The sequence below is a fragment of the Bos taurus genome, chromosome 6 (assembly GCF_002263795.3).
Source record: "Bos taurus isolate L1 Dominette 01449 registration number 42190680 breed Hereford chromosome 6, ARS-UCD2.0, whole genome shotgun sequence".
Classification (NCBI taxonomy): Eukaryota; Metazoa; Chordata; class Mammalia; order Artiodactyla; family Bovidae; genus Bos; species Bos taurus.
In genome coordinates, this window is record NC_037333.1 from 12,061,161 (window position 1) to 12,086,430 (window position 25,270).

Consider the following 25,270-nt stretch of genomic DNA (forward strand, 5'->3'; position numbering starts at 1 on the left):
AAATAAATTAATATTTCACTGTGGCCCAGTAATTAGTGAATCACTAAAACGTAGGATGGTATGATATATATAGTTAATGACAGACTAACAGGGGCAAAAACTTCAGAATTAAGATTGTATATTTTGTTTCCATTTTAAATTCACTGTTAGGCATAAATTGGGCCTTTATTAATAAATACACCCATGTATGGACGCTTTTTGTTTACCTCACTTTTTGTTTTCTTTTCATCATCGTGTAAACTAAAAACTCATGACTAATATGTGGATTTGATATCGTTTCTGAATGTCTTAGCATGAAAAGCAAACTTTTTTTTTAATCCATCATTTCAAAACCAACTGAATAACATTAGACTCAGCTGCACCTCGTGGTTTATATTGCGTTTTAGTTTTGAGTATTCATTGTGTTTCATTGCCAGACATGCTCTTTTTTAAAGTAATTTGTCCATGAGTATATGGTTATAAAGTTGTTTTTATTTTTTCTTTTCTCCCTTTATGTGGAATGTATTTCTTGTGAGGTAAGGTAAATAGTAACCAAAAGGGACATTTCTGCATCTCCCAGGCCAAATCGCTGCTTATCCCAACTCATTGTCTTCTCTTTGCTTGCTCTTGCAATTCTAATTATTCTGAGTTTGCTTTCTAACCTATTAACTGCCACAGGATTTACTTAATACTGCTTTTTAGCTCCAGGCACACAGCATTAGTGCTAAGGCTACTATTTCTTATAGTCTCATTAATAATAAATTAATAGCTCTGTTGCTAAAAGCTAAATAAAATTAACATGTTTGTATCTTTAAAGTTAAAATTGTACCAACGTGATAGCAAAACAACAGCCCAAATCAAACAGATGTCAGGAAATTACATGTTCATGCAGTTCTATCATAGCTAGGTACTTCCAGTTCAGATACCAAATTCTATTCTGATATATTTAAATATATATAATTAACATTAAATTGAAGCATAAATGTGTACTTTGTCCTACATATTTGTAAATGTTCTAAACTTGATCTACTAATTGTCATTGACAGTTACATAATCTGTTCACTGTGTATGTACCCATTCATAAGTATATTTTTTGAAAGGACAGCATTGCTCTTTAATATACTCAAGGAGTTCAGTAACAGAAGGAATGCTGAACGCTCCCTCCCAAAAAGTGAAGTCTCATAAAAGACCATGCACTTTAGAAATTCTCTGAAGATTTCGTTTTGTTTCCTTTCATGCCTCAACTTTGTGATTTTTTAGTTTTTCAACATAAAAGGCTTTTGTTTATGAAGCCTTTGTATTCTGATTTTGATGCATAAAAAAAAATACCTTTTTTTAAAGTTCATACACTAAGTGTGTGAAATATTTGCTCTAGGCCAATAATATACCATTTCCTTTAAAATAAAGTTATTATTAATAATATTTTTATAAAAATGAAGTGATCTGATTTCAAATATACATATTAAAAAGAATGCTATTTAGCCAGAGCAGATTTTCACAAATGAGTTTTAAACCTCTAGGAAGAGGGGCTTAAGTGGCAGAACTGACATGGCCACCATACTTCGGTGTGAATGAACATGTAATACAATCTGTGAGCTGATGTCTGAAGACTTGAAATCAACTTTCTGGATTACAAAAGCATAGTCCAGTTAAAGTTCCAGTATCCTTTTCGCAACCAACTGTGAAATAAAGTCCAGTAATGTAACGGACAAAGTGCCCAATTATTTTCAATGAACTAAATAAGAATTCAGTTCTAAATTTGATGTGACAAGACCAAGAAAAGTGATACTGTATTTCAATGTCCTATAAGCTCGCGCTCATCAGTGTGACCTTGATAATCGGGCATATGCTGGCCATAAATCAGTAAAGGTAGTAGAAGGAGACAATAACCTGTTTTGTTGCCTGGCTGTGGGTTTCTGTGGATAACTCACTAAACTGATTTTTACCCTCATTTTGCAGCAGCCAAGAGTTTGTTGAAGAAACCGGATGGAGTAAAGGTAAGTTAAACAGCTGCTCCTAAACTCATTTCTGACTTTCAGATGCTGGATCATTTTTAAATGTTAAATATAAGTTCTAAATCATTGTAGCTCATACTTTTTATAGTTCCTGATACAGGATGCAGAATGAAATATAAAATAATTTAATATACAGAAATGACTGATATTTATACCAAGAAAAGCTACATCTTTTCTACTTGTTATATATTAAATAATCATGACAAAACAATACTTTATATGGCGTTACTTTAGAAATTGAGTGTGTAAATCCTGTCTGCTTTACTATAGCCTCCAACTGTCATGATGACCTGAAAATTCATGAAAACCAAATGTTTTTCCAAATAGTTATGTTGTGTTCTTTTAAAATTCTGGCTGCTGAATTTTATAGACTGAAAAAAACAAATCAAGTCTAGGAAATCAAAATTCAAAAATCTATTTTCTCTGCCTGGACAGTATTTATAAAGGTCTTAATTGTTCCTATTCTTCTGTCGTAAGACTTTGAGACAGAATTGACATGAATATTCTGAACAATTATTAGGACATTTCCCCAAGAAAGACAGCAGCAGAGTATTTTTACTTTCTAAAAGTTTTGGGTTTCCAAACAAAATAATACAATTTACTTTCTATTGATGCTGGGTTTTTTTTCCTGTGGGAATTTACCTTTGATTGAATATAACCTTATACATGAATTATGTGTGTTATCTTTTAGAGTATTACCTCAATGTTTTATTTCTTTAATCTTTTTCTTTCTCTTCCAATGGCAGACGCCAACATTCCTCATGAACACTTCAACGTTCTTGGGAATTAATTAATTTTCTAACATTTGAACTTGACCCAAAGTCAAGTGGTCAGTTCATTTTGAATATAGAACAGAGAATATCATCTGTCACTTATGTTCATGCCCAGTCATTTCTTCACCACCTGTCTGTGTGTGACTTGGGAATTTCCAGAGCTATGATGATCATGCACTTGTGATTCCCATTAGGATGGCATTTACCTTTTACTAATTCCTTTCCTCAATCTAATATTCTCTTCCTTCTGCTTAGTTTATTCAACAGAAATTTCAGTAATGACTGTTGATGTCTGCTTTTTCCCCAGTGCTACATTGGTGGAAATGTGGTATTTTAAATTTTCCAAATGTTTTATTCTCCTCTGTTTTTCTGTGGTATTCAGTGATGCAGAGCTCATAGTTTCTATTAAGATATTTATTTTCACTACTATTCTTATATAGAAAGAAACATTTCCAGAACTTTTTTCTTCCAGTCAACTTACAGTTCCTCTTTAAAGACAAAATTATTCTGTGCTCCATGCTTTGATACTTTAAAAATTCAACCGGTCATATTTTTTTTCTTTTCCTTTCTTTTTGACTGGTCAATTCAGAAAAGGAAGTCCAGTTCGAGTGTTCAGATGATGGTGAGGATCTCTGCCAGATTTCTCCTTCTGTGAAAATTCACGCTTAGGAATAGACTAGTCTTGTTTACCTAAGTTAGTGTAAGTGGAGAAAGTATAGGACCATTACAAGTTAATGGTAATTAACTATCAAAACACAGTGCCCATCTTCAATCATTTTTTTCTTTGAAATGGAATTTTTGAAACATGTAAAAAGTTTACACTGTCATCCATATATTATTAAAGGGTCTTTTACAAGACAGTGCAATTTTTTTATAAAACTAAAGACTATGACAGAGTTAATGTCTATAATTATTGTGAAAAGTGAAAAACTACTATAGGATTGTCTTTAAATAGTTAAGCATGATTACCAAAATAGCAGTGATTCTTAGCTCAGATAAACCATAATGCATCCACCATGGAGTTCTATAAATAGCATGAAAGTGATGTTACCATGGACCCAATCTAGTTAAGCACCTTTTGAAAAAAAAAATTATTAACCTCAAAACTAAATGAACTCAGCACCTGAAAAATAGGAATATCTTGCCCCTGCCTCGTAAGAATAACTCACTGCATCATTTAAATATTGATTTCATTTAATTTTTTAAATAATACTCTGCATCCATAATACAAAATAAATACATTTCAAAGACAAAAGTGCCAGAGCTCTTGTATATTTAAAAGGCAGCTGTGGTTGAGCCCATGCTTGATATTCAACTCTTTAAAAGGAAATACTCCTAACCTTTTACCTAGAAATTATCCTGTTGTCTTTAATTAATGTTATAAAAACCTTCAAAATATTTTCTACAGTCAAAAAAAAATCATTAAGCTGATCTTTAACAAAAGTTTTTAGTTGTACATTTAAACACAAGTAAAAGTGGTGGTTGAGGCACATATTCATTTAACTAACATTTGCCATGCCTGACAATAAAGGATGGCTCATCCGGACAGGATGGCCCTCATTTGGAAAAGAGGACAGTGTGTGTGTGCTATGTGTGAACACATGTCGGGGGGTGTGCTGAGGGATGTGCATTTGTACGGATAACTGTGTGCAGAGGTGTGCACACGGGACATTTCCACTAAAACAAAACAGTTCTTGACAAGCACATCCTAGGAAAAAATCAAGTCTCATATCTCAAAACAGAAAATATCTCAGTATATTCCTCTTTAATTCTTTGCAACCACTGATATGAATTAAATGTATATTAAATACACATGTGCTTTAATCGTGAGTGCTTCTGATCATTTGGTAAGAAGTTAGCTGTGTTTTGCCAACGCTCTTCCTAAATAGAAAATTATTTGCATGTGTATCCTTCTTCTTATATATTCTATACCAAAGTAAATACTGAATTTTGACCCCTCTTTAATAAACTCCATTCTCTCTTATCTCTTTGTTTTGGCTGTTGCACAAATTTTATGTTAAGTTCTGTGCACTTTTATTTAAGGAAAAAATTTAAACTATGCACAAAATATAGATTGATGGTTTCCTAGTTTTTCAGTAAAGAGCCCCAAGTTTTCTCTCTTTTCCTGCATGTCACCGAGCACAGTGTTATAGCTTATTTAAATAGTACTGACACCAAATAATCACACACATAGGAATGAACAGAAAAGCAAAATATTACACACCCAAGTTAATTTTTTAAACCTTCTATCCTCCTCTTGGCATTACTTTAAATATGATCCATAGGTATAAAATATGAAAAAAAGGATTCCCAGAAAGTCTAAACAATTAAATTGGTATAACTGATCCTAAGTATTCATCTGGTATTATTTTATGCAGAATGTTTTTCTCTTTAAGTCCTTAAGTATATTTATACTACAATCATGGCATGTCTTTTTAGATGATAATATGTAAAGAAAATAGGTAATAGAGTGCAAGAAATGAATGTTAATTTACATTTGTTTGATAACCACAATGTAAGTTGTCATGCATGAGTTCAAATGAATGTTGATTATTAGTCTTTGATTCTTTAGTACCCAAACTCAATCCAGTACTTGAAACTCACTTTTGAGTTGCCACTTGTCAACAGTCTTCTCTGTGGGCCATTACAATAATTATTGACCCTCCTGAATTGTTTTCACAGCGTGGATTCCGTAGTGATAATTATCTTTCTTTAAGGTCAAAACCAATTATGTTAAAGCAAGGGAATGGTATGGCCAGTGTAGTCTTCAACAATAGCCATAGCACTTTGGTGTTTCCTCTCAAACAACTGTGAAAAATAAAGTCATTTTGCATCCAGCACATAATAAACAGTTCAGTTTGCCCATTTATAATTGAAGATGTATTTTTTAAAGGAGACCCAGACTTTATCATTTTAAGAAATTTATTATAAAGCCTGCATTTCCTCAGAAGATCTAAGTTTTTCATTGGATACCTACTAAACAAAATGACGATGGCTTCCCAGAGAAAGACAGTCTATGTGTGACTTCAGGCTCAAGAATCAAATGAAAAAAAGCAATGTATTCATAACAGAGAACGATTGGAAGCTGGGAAACAGAATCCAACTTGAAGAGTATGAAAATGTTTACATTCATTTCATACTCTGACACTTGATTTGAGCTCTGCTGAAGCAGCTCTTTGTCTGTCTGCTAAGGTGACTCAGCCAAGGCAGCCAAGTCCATTTTTTCATTCCACCATCACAGACGTGGTCCTAGCCTGGGTGTGACCATCGGAGACTAGGCTTGATCGTCATTCCTGTCAGTCATCACGGTGTCTTTCACATTCATCTTCAGTGGCTCTTTATTTTCATGTCTATATCTCCATGTAGACATGCTGCGTGTGGAGACATTGGCTACCAAGGGGTTTAAGGCATCTCTGTTTCTATTTTCTGCATACCTACAGATAAACAACAAAGCCAACGTGGTAACTAGCCCCAAAGAAAATATTCCTACCCCGGCGCTGGTATACCTGGACTCTTTGTAACCCTTCTTAAGTTCTTTACTGTTTTTGTTGTTTCTCTCATTTGCTTTCACTCTATAAATACGTATATATTTTACTTTATTTTTTTTATTTTGTTCTTGTTTTTGCTTTGTAAGATATGAAAAAAAGTTCATTTCTTTCCTTTTTGTTAAGGTAGTTGTCAAGCAGTGTGTTTCTAACATGAGATGATCTCATTTCATTGTTGACCATTGTATGGATGATAGCTGTGGTCTCTGTAGTTACAAGTGTTGCATGCTGCCTTAGAAATACAGTAGAATGCGCTTTGGTTCTCTTAGCTCTCCTTCTGATGATAGCTGTAGATATGCAAACCGTGGTTTCTTCTCTTCATGACGCAACTGTTGACATCAAGAAGAGCTAAAAGGACTATTGCTAGACGAAAGTAAATGTAGACCTTATTCAGAGTTCCCATTCTCTCTTATTAAGACAACAGGGCTTTGTAAGACCTCACTTTCTGAGATAAAGAGGCACTGGATAATTTAAAGCTTTTTGTTTGCTGTGTTTTAAATTAAATTATCACTGTTTCACTTTAATCCAGAGAATGAAATTGCGTAGCTCCGAGCTTTGAATTATCAATGGGCATGAGTTTAGTCCATTTCTATCAAATTCACAGTATTAACAACTCAATCAGTGTAATACTGTGAGACCCTATTATGTTAAAATTCAAAGTTTGAATACTGGCATTCAGTGTTCTTAGTTCCATAATATATCCCCCAAACTATTCCATGTTTTGACTTATGAGTTTCAGACATGTTTTTTACTTTTTTTAAACTGTCCTCTGTACTGTTAATTTCAAATGAATGGATAATGTTATGAGATTATTTCACCTAAGGTTAACCAGAAGGCGCAACCTGAAAGCATCTGAAGGAAGGACAGACTCATCAAGATTACTTACTAACAAAAAAACAGGTTGATCACACCTCTAGCCAAGGAAGGGAAGAAAGGAAGCAGTAAATATGCTTTCAAAGTACTGCAGCATAAACTGGTGGCAATGAGATGGTTGAGTGGGCAGAGTGCTTCTGATTGAAGCACATTCTCTGTGGGTTGCAGTAACTCCCAGTTACTGAGGCATCATGTAATGAAAGTACCGAACATGCCACTGATGTATAGACACTGAATATTTTTTTACACCAGTTATTTAATTATTATTTTCCACTTGGGAATATTTCTTCAATTTTCTAGTAGAAACAATAGGAAAAATAATAATATTTTCTTCATGGAAAAGCATGACTTCACAGACAAATCTTCCATGTATATAATCTATAAAGCAGAAATTTCTTACATATAAATTAACGTGGGATTTAACAGCAATATGGGGCTTCCCTGGTAGCTCAGATGGTAAAGAATCTACCTGCAGTGTGGGAGACCCAGTACAATCCCTGGGTCAGGAAGATCTCCTGGAGAAGGGAATGGCTACCCACTCCAATATTCCTGCCTGGAGAATTCCATGGACAGAAGAGCCTGACAGGCTACAGTCCATAGGGTTGCAAAGAGTCAGACTCGACTGAGCAACTAACAGTTTAACAGCAATACATCTCAGATCATAGTGATTAATATGATTAGTTCCATAACACTTTAAACGTTCCTTATAATTTCTTATGAACTTTTGAAATACATTCTTTACAGTAGCCCTTTTCAAAGTGTGATCCAATGAGTCTAGGTTTTCTAAGAGTTTTTTTCTGTGTGTTATGACAGCATGATTGGTTCTCAGATTAATACAGCTGAAAAATGTCTTCACAGACAATTTGAGATCATCTCAGAGAGTTCTAATCTCCAGTGCCAGTTTTCCATGGGACAGATATTACCAGGTGGTGAAAGAAGAAAGGAAAGCTCTGTCTGTTAATAGGACTTTGTGAAACAGCAAGTGCCTCTTTAGGTTTCCAGACTTCAAAGCCTTGTCTGTTTGCTGATCACGAATAAGGTCTTTTGCATGCTGCTGCTCCATACCAAAGCACTGTATCTCGTGGGCTCACCAGGGAGATCTTTCCTCAGAGATCTTGCCAGCCGCAGCCTCTGACGGTAGTTAACATCGCTTAAGCTCTTGTCACTGTTTAGTTGTGGCAGCTGGCTCACTCTGCCCTGTCCCTACACTAGTTAAGAATGTACTTACCAATGCGAACTGTTTCTTTCTCTATTTTGTTCTCACTCAGGAGCCCCAAACTACTGTAATCCACAACCCTGATGGAAACAAGGTATTCAGAAAGAACCAACATCATCTCGCTTTAACAAGATTACACATCTCATCAAATACTCAAAGCAGAATTAATTCATTATCTCAAATTAGGATAGAAAATCCTTACCCTTTTCTACCTTACTTTCTCTTGGGCCTGATTTATCTGGAACTATACACAGACTTCTTTCAAAACAAAAATGAATGACATCGTAAAAGAGAAATGAATGGTACCATTAGTCAGGAAAAGTCCAGTTTACAAGTCTTTATGTCAAGATGACTGTGTATCTTAAGCAATTCCATCTGTTTTTCCTTCCATGCCTGTCTGTGCATTGTATCTTAAATGTATTCTGCATGAAATTTTAGAATTTCTTGCTATGTCATTCCACTGTCTTCAAAAAAAAAAAACAAAAAACTTGAGTTTATAGTTATTTGTTTAAATTTAATGTTACTTTTGAGTTTAATTCTGTTGTCATAGTGTTGTTTTTTTTTCTTTTAATTCCCTGTTGTTGGTGGTGTTTTTGTTGTTTGGGACGAATTTAAGGAGAATCAGGGAGTTTCAGTTCTTGTGAAGTATGTTTGTTTTTTGTTGAAGTATATGCATTTCAGTAAACAGACAGTTAACTCTTCGTTTGGCCAAAAAGTTCGTTCGGGTTTTCCATGAAGATGGTACAGGAAAACCCAAATGAATTTTTTGGCTAATCCAAACTTTTCCCCAGAGTGTTTCCTATTCACTGTAAATTGTTTGCACAGCACATCTGTAGTATGAAAGTAGACAGTTTCTGAATATATTCCATCTTTTCACTTTATTACTTCTCATCCATTATTACATCTCTAAGGGAAGGAAAAAATACTTCATCAGATCTTTCTCAAATGTTAAGTATAGTCACTGGTTACTTTTCCTTACTATTATCAACAGTGTTAAAGTCTTAGAAAACAGTTCTTCTGATTGAACATTTAGTTGGTCAACATTAAAATCATTAAAGTAAAAAAAAAAATGAAGTGTTATATTCCTTAACATGAGATGTATTTTAGAGTCATGACACTTAAAATGTTCTAAAGTCCCTGAAAGACTCCAGATAGTCAGGAGCATCACACATAAGAACAATTATTTTCAATATCATTAGCAAGTGAAAGACCAAGCATAGCAGCTGGAGCGGACACTTGGATAATTCTAGCTATGTCATTTGTAAGCGCTGTTGCATGATATTTCTTGCTTACATGAATTAGTTTATTTTTACAGTGCATGGGTTTACCCTCATCCTGAGTTTAAATTTGAATACTAGGTCACATTAAGAAACGCATGAAGACTCTCTGCTTTGGTTCTGTGTGTGTGGAGACTCTGGATATATATTTGATTAGTCTGTCCCTTTGGAGTAAATATATATCATAGTTACATAAATCATTTTTTGAATATTGAATCTCTAAAAGTGCACTGAATGTTTGCATCATTTTCCAAAATTTGTTTTTCATCACTGACTATATATCTATTGGTTAGAAGTTTCCAATTTTTTTCAGCAGTAGCCTTTAATCATCCTAAGTAGAAAATTGTTTCTTTCTTATGAATATTACTAAATTTCTTGGCTAGAAATATTTTATTACTACGTTATTAATGAAAAAAATTTATCAACCATTTTAAGGAACAGATCTTAATACTGGCAGCTACAGTGTCCATTTAAGTGTGCTTATAAATCTGCAGCTTCATTTGTAGTTTTACAAAGAAATAGCTTTGTCTTTTCATAATGGGAGCGGGTTTCTTATCAAGAACAGCCAGCTTCTGATTTAGAAATGAATGGGAAAAAATTTAATTTTCCTTGAAAGTAAATTATTCATATAATTCCATTGTGCTGATCACAAACATGGAAATTCTTCTCAAAAGCACTTTCAGTTTCTCTTAGTACTACCCTTAACTTTTTCATCAAATGACTCAATGAAATGCTTTTTCTCTCTACAAAGAAGTCAGGCTGATAAATAGCCTACAAATTTACTGCTTGATGTTGTGCCTTAGACAAAGAGGGGGCTAATTGCTAATTATTTCGGGGAAAAAAACTGTTCCTTTTAAGGTTCAAATTCATTAGTCTGCTATATTCCACTTCTCATAAGTCCGTATGGAAGCTCACCTTATGGGGCACTGCAACACAGCACGTCCTTCCACAGCTCTTAAAATAAGCTGCATACTTTGGCTGCTTCTACACATCGCCTCAATTTATCATGCTTCAGGGATTAGGCAACCAGAGTACTCCTTTTTGAAATGTTTGCAGCATTTGGCATTTTATTTCTGTTAAGACCACGTAACAGATTTGTCCATTTGCATGTCAGCATATGCACACAGCCTGCTGAAGAATTTTGCATGATACATACATCACTCGCCAATTTTTTTAAAAAAAGAAAAGTCAAGCTATTCATGATTTGCAACTTTTTAAATGTGTTTTCTTCTCAACAGGAGTCAACTGAGAGCTCAAATACAACAATTGAGGATGAAGACGTGAAAGGTATGATTAAATCAGAAATAGAAAATCCCAACTCAGCTACATATACATCAGAAGAAAAGTATTTATTTCAAATAACTAGTAAGTTTAGGAACTAGGCCTATTCTAAAACACAAAAATAATTTTCTTTTAATAAGTACATTATTTTAATTATATATCCTGATTTTGTCCATTTTCTTCATATTATTTTCTCTATCTTGAAACAATATATAACATGTAGTATATTCAAGGATATTGTGATTTAAAACTAGTAATGAGTGTTTGGGATCATAATATCAAATTGTAAATGTATCAGTCTAAAAGGTAACACAAAAGATTTATGCCTGACTAGAAAATAACTTACATTCAAAAATGGAGTATGAGAATAACCGTTTTTTCTAAACTTTCAGTGGTCTCAAGTGGCCTTCAGTGAAATTCTGAAATTAGCAGCCTTTTAAACCTAGACTTTGATGCACTTCTCTACTATATTCTTGATCTCCATTCAGTTCACTTGCCATTCACTCCATTCACAGGTTCTCTTAGCTCCATATAGGAGTCATTGCCTGTGCCCTTACTAGCGTCTTCTCAGGGACTCTGCACACGCATACTAAACACACATTTGCAATTAATTTTCTTGTTTTGGGCCTCAGGGTTGTTTTAGAAGTTAATCTTGCAGCAGTTGTGTTTTTTCTTTTTAAATTCATTTTTGGCTGCGCTGGGTCTTTGCTGCTCTATCTGGGCTTTCCCTATTGTGGCGCGCAGGGGCTGCTGCCTAGCTGCGGTGCACAGGCTGTTCATCGCAGTGGGTTTTCCCGTTGCAGTGCATGTGCTCAAGGGCACATGGCCTCAGTAGTTGTAGAGCGTGGGCTTAGTTGTCCCACAGCATGTGGAATCTTCCCAGACCAAGGATCAAACCTGTGTTCCCTGCATTGTCGGGCAGATTCTTCCACTGCAATTATTTCTGCAATTTTGTACTCTATTTTTCTCAATTTATTGTATGTAACTGCAGTTTCTACAGGCTGCTCTCTAAAAGTGATTCCAGAAAAATAATGGTTAAAAACGGGGATATTTAAAATAGAAGTATTAAAGGAAAAGAAGTGTAAAACACAAATTAAGAGGAATGATTCATCAGATAATTAAATATTGTCTGGAAAGATTATTACCTATCACCAAAAGTATCACCATAGGCTTTCATTCTTTAGGTGGCATTGGTAAGATACAGTTTTGAAGATTTGTTTTCATGTTGCAGAATAAAGAACCTGGAAATTCTCAGGTCAAGGAGACATACAGGCAATTTGGGAAATTAAAATGACTACAGACCACAAGTCACCTCTGCTGACTTCTTCCTCTTTGGTCAAGCAGAACAGCTGACACTATTGAAGTGTAGTCTCTATATTACTAGCGCACTGACCTAGCTCTGCTAGAGGTAGTCAGTCATTATTTTTTACAATGGAAAGGTGGATAGCTGTAAAAGGATTTTATTTGGTAGGTCTATTCATCTCTCTCTTGCCTCTGAGTTAAAATTTGAACTGAAGTAATTTTGTGAATCATTGATTCCAGTCATATTAGATAAAAAGATTTTTTTTTAAGCAGATGTGCCAATAAGCTTTCCCAGTGATTCAGAAAGCATCATCTTTATAAGTATCTTGGATTCATTAGTTTTTTCAGTCAAGCAAAATGTTTATATGACTTTTACATTCTTCTCTTGAGCAAGATTCAAAAGGAAGAAATAACTTATGCATTATCCACTGGTGAGACTGAATCTTTAAATAACTGAATCAAATTAGGAGAATACTAAAACCTTACTGTATGCAAGTCATCCTCCAAGGAATATGTTTATTCTTAGGTGATCACAATATGTGGTCTTTCTCACCTGAATCAGACTCTTCACTATGCTGCATATTAGTTTAGGGTGATTGCTTTTAATCTGTGAAAATGTTAATATATAAGCAGAGTCCCTGACAGTCTCACTTTCATAGCGTATATTTACTCGGTGAAATGAAATTATGTCAGTACTTCTCAGAAAACAATTCTTCTCTTGAAGTCATAATGATATGGGTTTCATCTTTCTTCTGGGATTTCACAAATTGAGACAGTATTTGTCGTTATAGTTAGGCTGAGTCTTCACACACCAAATGTTAGAGAAATTAAGCATAATATTAAGATCGAAAGAAATGTCCTGCTGATAACTGAGCCCAAAATGCTTTGGTTCATTTCCTTGAACTCAGTGAATAAGTTTACATGTCTGTTTCATTTTCCTAGGGTGGTTGTGGCCACAGAGTCATAGATACAATGCATTAGGCTTCATTTGTGTTCTCTCTAAGACTCAACAGCCTTTTGGCGGTTAACCTTTTTAATATTGAATGACATCAGAAAACATTAAGTCTAGAAAACTTCTTTGAACGATCACTCAGGCTGTCATTTTTACTGTAAGACAGGTGGTATATAAAACTGTCAAATATTTTTAACATATTTACTATGGTCCATCTAGTCAAGGCTATGGTTTTTCCAATGGTCATGTATGGATGTGAGAGTTGGACTGTGAAGAAAGCTGAGCACCGAAGAATTGATGCTTTTGAACTGTGGTATTGGAAAAGACTCTTGAGAGTCCCTTGGACTGCAAGGAGATCCAACCAGTCCATTCTAGAGGAGATCAGTCCTAGGTGTTCACTGGAAGGACTGATGCTAAAGCTGAAACTCCAATACTTTGGCCACCTCATGCGAAGAGTTGACTCATTGGAAAAGACTCTGATGCTGGGAGGGACTGGGGGCAGGAGGAGAAGGGGATGACAGAGGATGAGATGGTTGGATGGCATCACTGACTCGATGGACATGAGTTTGGGTGAACTCCGTGAGTTGGTGATGGACAGGGAGGCCTGGCTTGCTGCAATTCATGGGGTCGCAAAGAGTCGGACACGACTGAGCGACTGAACTGAACTGACTGAACTGACTATGGTGATGATATGACTGTGGGGATCTCTGCATTTATCAGTGCACTGTCCTTCAGGAAGACCCTAATATATTTATTCATCTGAGGACTGTACTCTTTTTCTCTTTACCTCAGAGTTTGCCGTAGCTCTGAATAGCTTGGTAGGCAATATGTTTATGGCCTAGCTCTGTTAGAACCCAAAGGTACACATACAATGTCCAGAAACTCACAGAGACCGATCAGGTGTATAACCTGAGCAAAATGATATGCTCACTACAAGACTATCTCCTGTCCACAAAATTGCATGTCTTCCAATCACACACTTTTCAGCTCTTTCCTTTCTGTATACAACCTTGTTATCAGGGGAAGCACCACATCTTTTAACATGCTCTTCAAGACACAGTCCCATAGCACACTCCTCTGTGCAGCCGCATATGCCCATCCCCTCCTTCTGGTTGTCCTACCTAAGGCGGCACCTAGACTCGCATCTTCCCATGCTGATGGCTGATCCTTTGAGCACTGTATCACATGCTTCCTGGGCCAGTGGCATCACATTCTGTCCCGTCCCCAAGGACCAACCTGGCGGGGACGCTGTAAAGAAAACGGGGTGGGGGACATTAACACAGCATGGTGACCTACTCGAAGGAGGAAACCAGGGGAGCCAGTGACAGAGTGCCATTTTCTGCCCTCTTCTGGAGGAAGAGAAAGACTAGCAGTTGTGTGTAGCTTTTTTTTAAATTATTTTAACTCTCTGGGTCGCGACATTACCTGAAGTGCATTTACAGTAATAGGATCTACGGATGTTTGAAAATTCTCATTAGTTGTCATTTTTCACACAGACTTTTTTTAAATAGGCTTTTCCATTATGGTTTATCATAGGATTCTTTTTTTAATTGGTGGATGATTAATGGTCCTTTCCATTCAGTGGAACCTGGAAAGCCAGGATTGGAACAGACCCATTTTCCTTCAACTCTGCTTGTTAGTTTCCGTTTAAAATGGCCTGTGGCTTTCAAGTGGTCTCAATCCCTGTTACTCTTGATCTGTATTTAGGCTATCTCAGTTTCTTCATTCACTAATGGAGTATTTATTAAATGCCTGCTATTTGTCTGAGCTCCACTTCTCTTTGTAAGCTAGTTTTAGTTGAGCTTTCAGCAACTCAGTCAAATTACTCTTCTGTGTGCTTTACATAAATCTGTGCTATAATTTAAGCTGTTTTTTACTTTTAGTTCAATAAATCTCAAGGAAACTTAACTGGAAAAGTGAGGCCCAAGATATGGGCACTTCATATCTAAAAGTCCTTTTATTTTCTTTTCCTTAAAAACCTTCAGCATTTAGTGAGAACCACAACATGTTCCTCCCCAAGCTCATGGTCACCCTCAGGGAACTTGGAGTTGCTCTGCAGCTCTTGTTTGTGAAAAGCTTCTGGTCCTGTGTTTTCTTTCTCCAGCACAACAACTTGACTTCCTAATATTGCCCTTGTGAGCAACTTCCTAATTTTGCCCTGGATTCAAAAACCAAATATTATCTCTAATGCTATGTCAATAAACTGAGTGTAATGGAGAGATATTAATAGTTTAAAAACAAATAAGCATCTTAATGAAGCATTTATTGCCATAGAAGCACTGTGATAACACACCATTATATACTTTAAAGAAGTATAGAATTTATGTTTTCAAAATATGATTTTTTTAGGTCCGTAATTATTGAAATAGTCATTCAATTTTGAATATATTTCTAGCAACTCATGAGTTAATTAATTTCCAGTGTTATCAAACAGCTGGCGGCAGCAGCCTTTGATGAGGAAGTGGCAGTGCTGACAGTACTGCTGTCCATAGCTGTGGGCGTACCTAAGGCCTGTGCTACGGAGCAGTGGCCCTTTCAACTCTGTGTACATGTCAAGACTTATCCTATGGTTTGTGGCCATCGCCCCGGGCCTGTCCTTGTGTGCTGCAGTGCCTCTCCACGTCCTAGCCTGCACAGCACCATTGCTCAGAGCCAGCTACTTCTTCCTAATAGGTGTGCTACAGTTCGGCCCACCTGCTGCTCTTTCCCTAAATGCCAGAGCTGTGTGGCACCTGTCGACACTGAGCTCCTCTGCGCCAGTACATGCCCTCTGCCACTCATCCTGCTTCCAGCATCTCACTTCAGCTCACCGTTCAGCAGCCTCCTGGATCTCTTGCTGCATTTCATCTTTGTTACAGCTGTAGGCCAGTGGAGCTCTGTACTACAAGCAAAAATGTATTGTGGTAGGGCTTCCCTCGGAGAAGGCAATGGCACCTCACTCCAGTACTCTTGCCTGGAAAATCCCATGGATGGAGAAGCCTGGTAGGCTGCAGTCCATGGGGTCGTTAAGAGTCGGACACGACTGTGCGACTTCACTTTCACTTTTCACTTTCATGCATTGGAGGAGGGAATGGCAACCCATTCCAGTGTTCTTGCCTGGGGAATCCCAGGGACGGGGGAGCCTGGTGGGCTGCCACCTATGGGGTCACACAGAGTCAGACACGACTGAAGTGACTTAGCAGCAGCAGCAGCAGCAGCAGCAGGGCTTCCCTGGTGGCTCAGAGGTTAAAGCGACTACCTGGAATGTGGGAGACCTGGGTTCGATCCCTGGGTTGGGAAGATCCCCTGGAGAAGGAAATGGCAATCCACCCCTGTAGTCTTGCCTGGAGAATCCCATGGAGGGAGGAGCCTGGTAGGCCCCAGTCCATGGGGTCGCAAAGAGTCGGATACGACTGAGCGACTTCACTTTCACTTCACTATGTGGAGACTTCAGGCTTGTTTTTCCTCTTTTTCCTTTTGCTGACAAGCAAGTGATGCTGCATAGAATCACAGGTAATGAAGCTGCATAGGATGTTTGCATAAGGCCCAGTTTAAGGGCACAGGAGCTGACAGCCTTATCTCTTGAGTGGGGCCTGGTATGTGATGACACCTGGATGTCATGGTATCAGCTAATCCACAGAATCACTTGACTCCTGAGATTTTTGTGTGTGTCTTTTGTAAATCCGGGCATGAGTAGACAGTGTGATGACTAAACACTCAGATTCAACTGTTTAGTGCAGATCAGGGCTTCTGTGTAGGCTTTCCTGGGGCAGAGGCCCTCTTGGTGCCAGTCTCCTTCCCATCCTCATGAAGCCTGAAACTCAGTACTTGCTTTGCATGCATTCAGAAGAATTTGCAAATCAAGCAACTCGTGGATATTTTATTTAAAGACTTTGGATAATTATGTTGCTCCATCAGGTTGAAAGTATCTTAGAAGACCTGTAGTGTAGTGTGTGTGTGTGTGTGTGTTAGTTGCTCAGTTGTGTCCAACTCTTTGCAACCCCATGGACTGTAGCCTGCCAGGCTCTTCTTTCCATGGGATTTCCCAGGCAAAAATACTGGAGTGGGTTGCCAATCCCTTCTCCAGGGGATCTTCCTGACCCAGGGATTGAACCTGAGTCTCCTGCATTGCAGGCAGATTCTTTAACATTTGAGCCACCAGGGAAGCCCAGAACAGTGTATTAGTAACTTCTTTTAGGTTTCTAATCCAAACTTTGGTTTTTAAAAAGATTTGGTAAGAAAAATTTCTGTTTGCAAATTGTGTGTCTACCTGTTTATCTTTTGTATCAGGATCAGTAACTTACAGAACTGATGCAGAATTTATTCCACTCTACCACTGTACTCACTCTGCTTTTCTTTTCTTTACTCTTTTGCCTTCTGTGAGATTTGAATCTTAAATTCGTCAGTGATAGCTTCAGCTTTATTTAGCCCTGCTGACAAAATAGTATGGGGTCAAAAGCTCTTGCCAACCCCAGCTTAAAACAAAGTCTGAAATCAAATCAAAGCAAATGAAACCAACCAATAAAAACATGTAGCTACTAATTTTATCATTAGAAAAGCGTAAGCTCATTCTATAGTAATACCATTCCTCAGTTTAAAGTTTCTTTAAATGGCTTTACTTAGCAAGTCTGTAAATATTTGTGTGCAGTTTTAGAAAACTCCACAGGGAAAATGTAGCATTATTTTATTAAATCCTCATAAATTCTGAAAGCATATGTTATAAGATCCCTTCTATCAGTTTTTAAATCTTGATTCAGCCATCAGGTTTTTAACTTTGAATTTATTTTCAAAATTCAGAGTTTAAAAATACAACATTTACTATTCATAGATATTACTTTATATGGAAATAATAGGAGGTAATCAACTCAGTTTATATAATCAAAATTTTAGTGATCAGTTTTAAAGATCTAATTTACATTATAATACAGCTGCATATATTGATTGTAAACTTTTATCTTATCTATTTTTCCCATTACCTGATAAAAATTTAATAAGCTGCTAAAGTTAATATGTACAAGTTCTCAAGTATTTTATTACTCCCCTCTGGCTCCTTATCTTTTCAGATTATAACTTAATTACTTTCTTTAACTGATATAAAAACACCAGCAAAGATCTGATTTTTGCTGGAATTCGCCAGGGTAGAATCTGGAGTCTACACTCTGTTTCTAGTTCCAGCTTTTATACAACTTGCGTTAAACAAGTTGCATAACTTCTCTGTGGCTCTGCTTTCCCCAGGTTAGAGATGATGAAATCAATAATACAGAATTGCAGGGGTTTTTTCCTATACCACTTTAATGCAGTACTAGTAAGGTCCATATTTTAAAAGTATTTTCAGTTATACATTATAAAATAATATATAGTAAAGTAATATATGTTAATAATATAAACTGTTGAGAATAATTATAAATAGACATTTAATTCAAAGTTGAATTAGATCACTGGGCTTATAGGAATAAATCACTGCAGTTTTAGGGAATGTTATTAAAATGGGAAAAAAATTGTCTACTGACCTGTATATCCAAAGTTATTATAGTACTAATGGACTATAAAATTAGTACTTTAATTAAATTCCAGTAAGAATTATTATTGGGGGTATATTTCATGTTTTTAAAACATCTACTATATAAAATTACTTAATATCTAAAACTATTATTTGACTTATGCATTTCTATACAGAATTTAAATAATATTTTTAACTATAAGCTTTATAATTCTGAAATTATTAGAATAAAATAATTACTTTAGTAAAATAATCACTTTAGTGTCCTTTGCTGAGTTTGTATTATTCTCTACTAATTAAACATATCTAGGAGTTATGTGAAAGTATATGTTTATATTCTTTAGTGATTCATCTTGTCAGTGAAATGGCCTTACTTTTTTTTTTTTAGTATGGATTTCTGCAAAATAGTTTCTTTGATTTTTTTCAGGAGAAACTAGTTCTAAAGTGGTCAGAGAAACAAATCTTGGTCCTGTGCATTTTTAATCCATTCCACCAGCTTAGAAATCCGTCCATTTCAGACCCATATATTGAGAATATTACAGGGGAAGCAGAGAGAGCATTACTGAATGAAGATGCTTTATAGAGCAGACGGTCTAGAAGTGAATGGTTTTTATTTATTTTATTTTGGAATAGTATTTTCATTATTTAATTTAGTGCAACAAATACGCCACACTTACAGTGTAAGGAGCACTAAGGAGGCACCAGCCAGACTTCTTGCCCTCATGAGCAGGCCTAGAAAAGATAAAGATGATTCTGCATGATAACATAGTTTCTTTGTTTTTGGCTTGTATCCAGATAACTCTGAAACAAGGAATAATATGTTCATCGAAAAATAAACATAAGAACATAGCTACAAATAGTCATATGTGAGGAAGTACAGAAAATTTCAGTTGCATGTAACAAATGTGATTCCTAACAAAATATTTGAAAAATCTGGATTCGTGCAGTTCTTTTTTAAAAAATCATTGAACACCTACTATGTACTGGATACGATAGACTAGGCTGAGACTAAAAGATGGCTTACCCTTTCCCTCAAGGAGTTATCAGTCATCTAGTACATTGTTTAATGAAATCATATCTGCTAATGTATTTCCCTAATGAATGGCTGTTTTGCATTCAAATTTTATTCTATGTTAAAGACTATTTCTTCCAAGATACACGAATAAGATGTCTGTCCTTATTAACGCTTAGTGAATTAGGTAGTCTGTCTCTATTTCTTTTGATGTTTAATAGTGTGACATTTTTCCACTGGTCAGTGTTAAGTTTGCCAGTACATCATATGAAAAGTAGCATTGTATTTATTACAAAAAGACAGTTTTAGTTATAGGTATTAGAGGATTTTTGGTCTCCTCAGTTTTGCTTTTACACCCAGTCTATCATATCAGCAAATCCTGTTGGCTTGGCAATCAGTCAATCCTATAGATTTTCCTGTTTGTCAAATCGGTGTACACTCAGTTCTTTTTTTTTTTTAATTGCTGCTCACTAGACCTATTTCCATCACCCTGGTCCACAACAGCATGAACATCATTTGCCTACATTATTGACATGACTCCTTAGCCAGTCAGCCTGTTTTGGTATTACCTTCCTGTGGTCAGTTCACAAGATAAAAGTCAAAGAGATGCTTTTACAGTATGTCAGATCATGTCTTGTTTCTGGTTTGTATTCTTTAGTGGCTACTATTGCAATTAGAATGGATTATAGGATGCTCAGAGATCAGGACCTCTTCCAGTCATGCCTCTCTTTACTATCTGACTTCATCTCCTATTATGTCTCAGGAACACTATCCTGACACATAGCAAACAGGTTGCTGCCTCAAGGCCTTTGCACTTGCCATTTCCTGCCTGATATGTCCTGATATAGATTCCATGTGCTTGCTGCTGCTTCTCTTTTTTTAGTTTCTGATCAAATGTTATATCCTCTCAGATCTTCCTAGATGACTTTAATTTTAAACTGTTAGCCTCCAAATCCAGTGTTGCCATTCTCCTTCTCTGCTTTCCTCCTTTCCTAGATATATCATTATCTGGCTCTTTTCCCCTACTGGGATATAAATTTCTTCAGGGCACAGACTTTTGACTGTTTTGTCCATATCTTTAGCCACAGTATCTAGACCAGTGTTTGGCAATAGTAAGAATCAGTTCAGTTCAGTCACTCAGTCGTGTCCGACTCTTTGCAACCCCATGAATCACAGCACACCAGGTCTCCCTGTCCATCACCAACTCCTGGAGTCTACCCAAACCCATGTCCATTGAGTCGGTGATGCCATCCCACCATCTCATCCTCTGTCGTCCGCTTCTCCTCCTGCCCTCAATCTTTCCCAGCATCAGGGTCTTTTCCAATGAGTCAACTCTTCGCATGAGGTGGCCAAAGTATTGGAGTTTCAGCTTCAATATCAGTCCTTCCAATGAACAACCAGGACTGATCTCCTTTAGAATGGACTGGTTGGATCTCCTTGCAGTCCAAGGGACTCTCAAGAGTCTTTTCCAACACCACAGTTCAAAAGCATCAATTCTTCGGTGCTCAGCTTTCTTCACAGTCCAACTCTCATATCCATACATGACCACTGGAAAAACCATAGCCTTGACTAGACGGACTTTTGTTGGCAAAGTAATATCTCTGCTTTTTAATATGCTGTCTAGGTTGGCCATAACTTTCCTTCCAAGGAGTAAGCGTCTTTTAATTTCATGGCTGCAGTCACCATCTGCAGTGATTTTGGAGCCCAGAAAAATAAAGTCTGACACTGTTTCCCTATCTATTTACCATGAAGTGATGGGACTGGATGCCATGATCTTTGTTTTCTGAATGTTGAGCTTTAAAAGCCAAATTTTCACTCTCCTCTTTCACTTTCAAGAGGCTCTTTAGTTCTTCTTCACTTTCTGCCATAAGGGTGGTGTCATCTGCATATCTGAGGTTATTGATAGTAGGAATAATAAGTATTTAATTGAAGGAGGAAGGAAACATGATGGACAATCAACTATACCATGTCCTAGTAGCCACTCAAAAGGCTAGAATTCTCTATAAGTTATGATCACATCCCAACTTTTTTATTTTTATAGACCTTTGTCTACATGTTCCCTGCCTCTACCCCATAATTTAGGAACTAAAAATATAGAAAATGAAAATTGAAAAAGTAAGTCACAGGATCCTCTTTCCTGTTTGGATGGAGCAGGTGTTTTTGTGTCAAATATAGTAGGTTTGAATTACAGCCAGCCTTTTATCAGCGAAGCAATCCAGCTGCCCATGTAAACCTCTCTGAGTCACACTGTGTACAGTGGTGGTAATGATGTCTCAGTACTTAACCATTTTTTACCTTCAAAAGTGGTAATTTCATATGGTTCAAACCTAACAATGATAACAATATCAAAACATGGTCATGTTGACTAGAGCAGATATTTGTTAAATGCCTGACCCATGATAGCAAAATTAATTACATGATCTCTGGCCATTGTTTCCTGTGAATACATGACATACACACAGAAGTTCATTATTAAAAGAGTCTATAAATCTAAAGGGATCTGTGTTTTTCACTGTAGCTTCAGTGTTTCTATATTGTAAGCCATTTATTTTGATAAGTAAATTTTAAGATCCACAATATAGAATCCAGCCAGTCTCTATATATAAGCAAACATAGAAGCTGCCCACGTACAGAAAATAAATTCACTTTTGGGTTAAAACAAAAGCCAATATTTTTAAAAAGCTTTTATTAAGGTAACAATATTAACTTGTCATGAATTTTACACAGATTATTTTAATTCACCATTTTTTGCCTCCATGATACCATATAGTAGGCACTTAGTAAGTTAATGAATTAATTATAAGGTTTTTGGATTAATTTTGTTTTACACTCTTAAAATTTTTGAGAGACATATTCTGTTTTTAATTAAACAGAAGATATTTTAAGTAATGACTCTGTCTTCCCTCATTTAAACTGATTGTTTTATCCCTGAATGTTTTCAGGTGTTTTGAAAAATTGGCTTATTCTGAGTGTGTCTTGATTATCCCTGATGAGAATAAAAGAAAAGTATGTAGACTGATTGTTTTTGACAAAAGTAAAATACATTTTAAAAGGAGCCTGCCTATGCCAAATTACTTCTCAAGCAAACTCTCTCGAGAACTATAACATAAAATATCCCTCTTAGAGACTGATTACCCAAGTCATTGATTCCTCAGAGAGAAGCAAACCATCATGACAGAAGTTAACAGCTTAAGTGTAGAAGATCTGTTATTTGTTGGTTCTTGAAATAATTCATTACAGGATTATTGGTGTCTTTGTTAACATCACTACATGTGGTTATTTACACTATATCTGAAGCAAAACACAGATGGCAAATGTTAGAAGAGAATTTTAGATTTATGGGCAAGTTTGAGTAATAGACAAAAACCCATCATCACTATGTGTTTTCAAATTTTGAAAGAAAGAAATTCTGCTCCAAAATGTCATTTGTTTTCAGTTTGAACTTGAAAATGTTTTCAGCTGGGGGAAATAACGTGCTGTGGTGATAGCTATTTTGAGTGCAGAGTATTTTTACTCTCCACTTAGCCTACTTTACTGAGAATTACAATATTGTAACCAAATATTGTATTATATAGAGTTAAGGTGAAAAAATGTAAAGATATTGCTAAAAAATTACCTCTGAAAAGATTAACAGTCTTCAATGACAGAAAAGATGGCTTACTTCAAAGAGACTCCTGTAATTTTTTTTTAGAGGTTTTGTGACCAGTGTAGTAACAGTGTGAGCATATGAAACCGTGTTTTTAAATCTCTGTTCAAGAAATAGAAGCTCTTCATTTATAACCTTAATAAGTTAAAAAAAATAATAAAAGAGACTAAGTTGCAACTTACTAATGCTATTTTTTAGTTGATTTTTAGTGTAGTTTCTTTACAATGTTGTATTAGTTTCTACTGTACAGCATATGTATATATCCTCTTTTTTTTGGCTTTCCTTCCCATGTAGGTCATCACAGAGCTCTGAGTAAGAGTTCCCTGAGCTGTACAATGGATTCTCTTTAGTTACCTGTTTTATACATAGTATTAATGGTGCATATATGTCAATCCCAATCTCCCAGTTCATCCCACTCCTCACTTTCCCCTTGGTATCCATACATTTCTTCTCTGTGTCTGTGTCTCTATTTATGTTTTGCAAATAAGATCATCTATACCATTTTTCTAGATTCCACTGTGCTTAGTTCCTCAGTGACGTCTCCTTGCAACCCCATGGACCTTAGCCATGTGTATGCATTATAATAAATGATACTTGTTTTTCTTTTTCTGACTCACTTCACTCTATGACTGTCTCTAGATCCATGTACATTTCTGCAAATGTTTTGTTCCTTTTATGGCTGAGTAATATTCCACTGTATATACGTACCACATCTTTATTCATTCTTCTGCTGATGGGCATCTAGATTGCTTCCATGTCCTGGCTATTGTAAATAGTGCTGCAGTGAACACTGGGTTTCATGTGTCATTGTGAATTATGGTTTTCTTTGGGTATATGCCCAGTAGTGTGGTTGCTGGGTCATATGGTAATTCTATTTTTAGTTTTTAAGGAACCTCCATACTGTTCTCCGTAGTGACTGTATCAATTTACCTTCCCACCACCAGTGCAAGAGGGTTCCCTTTTCTCCACACCCTCTCCAGCATTTATTGTTTGTAGATTTTTTAATGGTGGCCATTCTGAGGGGTGTGAGGTGATACTTTATGGTAGTTTTGATTAGCATTTCTCTAATAATTAGTGATATTGACCATCTTTTCATGTGTTTGTTGGCTATCTTTATGTCTTCTTTGGAGAAATGTCTATTTAGGTCTTCTATCTATTTTTTGATTGGGTTTGTTTGTTTGTTTTATTGAGCTGCATGACCCATCTGTATATTTTGGAAATTAGTCCTTTGTCAGTTGCTTTATTTGCAAATATTATCTCCCGTTCTGAGGGTTATCTTTTTATCTTGTTTATGGTTTTATTAGGTCCTGTTTCTTAGTTTTTATTTTTATTTTCATTACTCTAGGAGTTGGGTCAAAAAGGATCATGCTGTGATTTATGTCAAAAGAGTGTTCCGCCTATGTTTTCCTGTAAGAATTTTATAATGTCAGGCCTTACATTCACTTCCTTAACACATTTTGAATTTCTTTTTGTGTATGGTATTAGGGAGTGTTCTAATTTCATCCTTTTACATATCACTGTTCAGTTTTCCCAGCACCACTTACTGAAGAGGCTGTCTTTTCTCCATTGTATGTGCTTGCCTCCTTTGTCATAGATTAGGTGGTCATAGGTGCCTGAATTTATCTGTGAGCTTTATATCCTGGTCCATTGGTCTATATTTCTGTGTTTGTGCCAATATCATACTGTCTTTATTAATGCTGTTTAAATATATGAATAGTTAATAAAAATGAAATGTGCTTTTTGTTATGGAAGATAAAACATTTGTTTGGGATAAATATTCAAGACCCTGTATCTGAGTATTAAGGTCCTTAGAGTCTAAAATTCTAGTACAACTTGAATTTTCTAACATGAGCATGCTGTGAACTATTGAAGAATTTCCTCTTTGATGGTTTGTGATGTGTTGTATATAATCTGTCTACG

At 36.1% G+C, this 25,270-nt stretch overlaps 1 protein-coding gene and 1 long non-coding RNA gene across 32 annotated transcripts in view; one reads left to right on the top strand and one right to left on the bottom strand.

Moving 5' to 3' along the window:
- CAMK2D (calcium/calmodulin dependent protein kinase II delta) overlaps window positions 1-25,270 on the top strand; it is a 308,358-nt gene that overhangs the window by 261,342 nt on the left and 21,746 nt on the right. For 4 of the 31 annotated variants that reach the window (XM_005207627.4, XM_024993279.2, XM_005207628.4 and 1 more), the window contains exons 13-16: window positions 1,939-1,976; window positions 6,208-6,267; window positions 8,454-8,495; window positions 10,917-10,965. In XM_005207627.4, coding sequence (XP_005207684.1) covers window positions 1,939-1,976; window positions 6,208-6,267; window positions 8,454-8,495; window positions 10,917-10,965 — 189 coding nt within the window. 31 annotated transcript variants of the gene reach the window in all.
- The window catches only part of LOC132345474 (uncharacterized), a 61,025-nt gene continuing 55,051 nt past the window's right edge, over window positions 19,297-25,270 (bottom strand). The window contains exon 5 of the long non-coding RNA XR_009494817.1: window positions 19,297-19,424. This is a non-coding gene — a long non-coding RNA (uncharacterized lncRNA). The remainder of the gene's footprint in view (window positions 19,425-25,270) is intronic.